Source organism: Sprattus sprattus, assembly GCF_963457725.1.
Source record: "Sprattus sprattus genome assembly, chromosome: 6".
Classification (NCBI taxonomy): Eukaryota; Metazoa; Chordata; class Actinopteri; order Clupeiformes; family Clupeidae; genus Sprattus; species Sprattus sprattus.
The window spans coordinates 1,879,197-1,884,196 of NC_137925.1; the positions used below are offsets into that span (position 1 = coordinate 1,879,197).

General features: G+C 45.8%; 1 protein-coding gene across 2 annotated transcripts in view; it reads right to left on the reverse strand.

Moving 5' to 3' along the window:
• Positions 1–5,000, reverse strand: part of loxl1 (lysyl oxidase-like 1) — a 32,068-nt gene that overhangs the window by 16,263 nt on the left and 10,805 nt on the right. For both annotated transcript variants that reach the window (XR_013968701.1, XM_080840757.1), the window contains exon 2: positions 4,344–4,452. Coding sequence is in view for 1 of the 2 variants with exons in the window: in XM_080840757.1 (XP_080696883.1) it covers positions 4,344–4,452 (109 nt within the window). In the remaining variant the exon portion in view is untranslated. The remainder of the gene's footprint in view (positions 1–4,343; positions 4,453–5,000) is intronic.

Sequence of the window (5,000 nt, forward strand, 5' to 3'; positions counted from 1 at the left end):
TGTTGGGAAAGAGGGGGAGAGGACGGAGAAATGTGAGCTGTGTGTGTGTGTGTGTGTGTGTGTGTGTGTGTGTGTGTGTGTGTGTGTGTGTGTGTGTGTACGCCGAGCTGTTGGGAAAGAGGGGAGAGGACGGAGAAATGTGTCAACACAATTAGGAAACTCCACATGCAGGCCATCATCAGCAGTGCGACCGGTTCACTATAGTTCTCTTTAATCTTGACCAAACTGAAACGCATGTCCTCCCATGAGCCATAGGGGTATTCTAAAGGCCGTCCCAAACCAGCCCTCACCATTCAAATATGAGGCTGCTCTGCCAGTACTAACTGGCAAACGGTAACAGCACTCAATCACTCTGATTCAAATCTAATGACTTAACATATCTGATAGTGTTGCCAGCATGGACAGGCAATTCTGTAAAATACTTCCACATGTCTGGGAAAGTAAGAAAAAGACGCGTGCTATCTGGAGCCGGTCATTATGTTGCGGTAATCGTCACAGGATTTGGTGATTTGCAGAAGACGGGGGCCTGTTTATTTTTCCAATCTCTGTGAGGAGCTCAGGGGAGATGGGGAGATCAGCTGTATCATTACGCCGACACTCGCTCAGACAGCCGAGGAGTATGGGGAGATGACAACACACACTCAAACACTCGCTCAGACAGCAGAGGAGTGTGGGGAGATGACACACACACTCAAACACATCCCTCAATCGCTAGCTCGCCCGCTAGCTCGCTCGCAAAGTGGCAAAGAACAAGGCAGCGACTAAAACAAAATATTCTCATGGGGTTCAGCTTACGACGGCAGCGAACACTTGGAGGAGGAGGAGGAGGAGGAGGAGGAGGAGGTGGAAGACGGAGAGGGTGGTGGGGAGGTGTGGGGCACCTTTCAGAATTCTGCGGCGTGAGGCCTATGCTGCATCCCCGAGAAGAGCAAATTACAGAGTGCCATCTGTGTGTGATTACGGGCAGGATATGAGGGGTCTCCAAGGAATGTCCACAGCCGTTGATAGCAGGACAGGGGAGCAAACAGGACTCTGGTGAGGGCAGTCACTCACACCGTCTGTCTGAATCCTCATCCTAGGCAGCCAACACCAGGGTCACTAGCCCTACTCGCTGTCTGAATCCTCATCCTAGGCAGCCAACACCACGGTCACTAGCACTACTTGCTGTCTGAATCCTCATCCTAGGCAGCCAACACCAGGGTCACTAGCCCTACTCGCTGACTGAATCCTCATCCTAGGCAGCCAACCCCAGGGTCACTAGCCCTACTCGCTGTCTGAATCCTCATCCTAGGCAGCCAACCCCAGGGTCACTAGCCCTACTCGCTGACTGGAGACGGACGGGCCATTGGGGAAGGATGCTTTCAGCCGGGGTCACCTACTGCATGCTGGCACCATGATCACCAGTGATCACCAGTCAGGTCATTTGTTTGTTATCAGTTATGGTTGAGTATGCACTACATGCTGTCTGTCTGTCTGATGCTCTCAGACACAGGCTGCCCCAGTGTTACTATACTCACTATATGCTGTCTGTCTGACGCTCTCAGACACAGGCTGCTTACCCCAGTGTTACTATACTCACTACATGCTGTCTGTCTGCCGCTCTCAGACACAGGCTGCCCCAGTGTTACTATACTCACTATATGCTGTCTGTCTGACGCTCTCAGACACAGGCTGCTTACCCCAGTGTTACTATACTCACTATATGCTGTCTGTCTGACGCTCTCAGACACAGGCTGCTTACCCCAGTGTTACTATACTCACTACATGCTGTCTGTCTGATGCTCTCAGACACAGGCTGCCTACCCCAGTGTTACTATACTCACTACATGCTGTCTGTCTGTCTGACGCTCTCAGACACCGGCTGCCCCAGTGTTACTATACTCACTATATGCTGTCTGTCTGACGCTCTCAGACACAGGCTGCCCCAGTGTTACTATACTCACTATATGCTGTCTGTCTGTCTGCCGCTCTCAGACACCGGCTGCCCCAGTGTTACTATACTCACTATATGCTGTCTGTCTGACGCTCTCAGACACAGGCTGCCCCAGTGTTACTATACTCACTATATGCTGTCTGTCTGATGCTCTCAGACACAGGCTGCCTACCCCAGTGTAACTCTGATCACTACATGCTGTCTGTCTGATGCTCTCAGACACATTAGACTGGTGACTGATTGAGTATGCACTAGACACTGACTGATTGAGTATGCACTAGACACTGACTGATTGAGTATGCACTAGACTGGTGACTGAATGAGTATGCACTAGACACTGACTGATTGAGTATGCACTAGACACTGACTGATTGAGTATGCACTAGACACTGACTGATTGAGTATGCACTAGACACTGACTGATTGAGTATGCACTAGACTGGTGGCTGAATGAATCGCGTGGACCAATCATCTCAGACACACGTGGACAGCTGCAGTGACAGGCGAGTCTCCCCCGAGGTTCGTCTCTCAGGTAATTCACGAGTACCACCAGAAGCAAGAGCGATTCCCCAGTCTCCCGTCAGATGGGCTCTCATCGCCGTGGCGATGGGGGGGAAACGAGCGGGTGGATGCTATACACCTCTTCACGCACTCTTGAGTTTGTGCGATTGTCTCTGTGCGACCGAGTGTGCAGCGATATCCCATAGAAATGAAATTACTGTGACGCTCATCGCATCAGGTCTATGCACTACCATGACTCCTTCACAGGTTCAGCCACACTTGATTTGGTTCCAGATCCACACTGAGTTACTTTATATGTCAGTGCATAAACAATTTTGCCATCTACAAAAAGGACGACTCCTCTCGAGGGGTGCCGGTGTGTAAGCCTCCGTGGACGGCGAATGTAGATTCCGACGTGACTTCGTGCCGAACCGGGTTCATGAATGATTCAGGTGAACAACTCAAGTAAATATAATTTAGGAAAACATATTGGAAATAAAGTTCACAAGAAAACAAAACTGTTTGGAGTGGAAGACAGATGATGAGATGGCAGTATGTAGGATTGACTTTTTATTCTAACAGGCCTTCGTGTAGATGTAAAAAAAAAACATATATATATATTTTGACACTGTTGACTGTGTGGAACACAACCAAGCATTAGCATTTAGAGATTTGGGTTTGGGGTCTTTTGAACTGACAGTTGATAAGTTGTTGAATATAGTTATACGTTTGTTGTTGTTGTTGTTGTTGTTGTTGTTGTTGTTGTTGTTGTTGTTGGGGTGGGGTTGAGGAATGCATGTTGGTTACAAATAAATATGTTTGTGTCCAAGTTAAAGCATATGTTAATGTTATAATAAATAAATAAATAATAGCTGAATAATTCATAGTAATGCATGTTTACTAATAATTATGATAGGTTGGCAGTTAATATACTGTTTTTCCTAAAAATCTTTGGTTTGAATGTAGACTGTCATGCAACTAATGTATACAGCTGTCAAGTAGCGTTACGACTTGTTGATAGGTGACGTGTTTTGAACGCTTCCCAAAGCTAAAACTAGGAAGCTAACGACTGTATCTAAACATCCAACAAACCGAAAGCAGCTTGCTAACTGAGATGTTTCTGTGATGTACATCTGCAGCAAATGGAGTCTTGCAGTCAAAACTGTTCTTACACTTTCATAAGATGTTGCAGCCTGGAGCACAAAATGACATGGTGAATAGCCTGGATGACTAGTGGGAACCAACTTTGGGTTTGTCAGTCCTTCACATAACCACATACTGATGATACATGAATTTCAGGATATTATTAAAAAGATTAAAAACAAACTCAAATTTGAATTAAAAATACTTTACTCGAACCCTGCTTCATAAGACTAACTTAACCGCGCCATAATCTCTTCATGTCAGATGTCATATGCTGTCAGAAGTGGTTATAACAGTCCGTGACTAGAGATGTAACAGTCATGTCACTATAACCAGTAATTCATCAACAGTCCAAGTGCACATCTGAGAAAAAAGCTATTGAAAATCCAGAATCAAATATCCACCATTCTGTAAAATGTATTTTCACATTATTTTGTATCATTTTTAGTAAATAATGGTATAGTATTATTGTGCACCAACAGGTCATATCATTAAATATTATTTGGTGCAAAAAAATCTAATTTAGTTTAGTAGCCTGTGTAATTAGCTGCTGGCAACTAAAATTCTAAGAGTTGTCAAGACAATTATCGATAGCGGTGAGATGACACTGTCACACAATAGAACGTCAACTGTCATGATCACTAATGACACCATAGAACATCAGCCATAACATGTTTATGACAAAGTTATGCCACTCTTATGCAGCAGGGTTTCGAATAAAGTTTTACCTGCTATCTTATATAGCCGTAGCCATAGTTGCCTTTACCTGGACAGGCACTTCTCCTCAGCGGCACAGCGTAGGGAGTACATGTGGGCGCGTTGGATGTAGGTGGAGGCCTGCACGTAGTTTGGGTCTGGGACCAGGTCAGGCATCCCTGTGGGAGGAAGCAGAGAGAGCAGCGCTGTCACGTCATGGCCTCTCAGCGTCATAAATAAAGCATCAGGCAGAACCTTGAGGTAAACCCACGCGGAGTAAATAAACTCATTTTAACGCAAACTAAACGTCAAAAGATACAAGTTTACATGCGCTGACAAGAATTTCATAACAGCCAACTCTGGAATGAATCTGAGCAGATGTGTGTGTGTGTGTGTGTCTGTGTGTGTGTTTATCTGGATATTACACATCTGACATGAGTAGTCTAACTTGTGCTGAAGTTTTGAACAGATTACATGCCTTCATTTCCCCGTCTGGCTCCCCGAACGTCAAAGAACCCTTTTGGTCCTTTTTTTAACACTGCCTCTGAGTGGAAAAGCTTTCTGTGTTAACCAGCGGGTTTTGGTGGTTGGTGTTGAAAGGGTTTCTGTACTAACCGGCTGTGTATTTTGGTGGTTGGTGTTGAAAGGGTTTCTGTAATGGTCGGCGGTGTGTTTTTGGTGGTTGGTGTTGAAAGGGTTTCTGTGCTAACCGGCTGTGTGTTTTGGT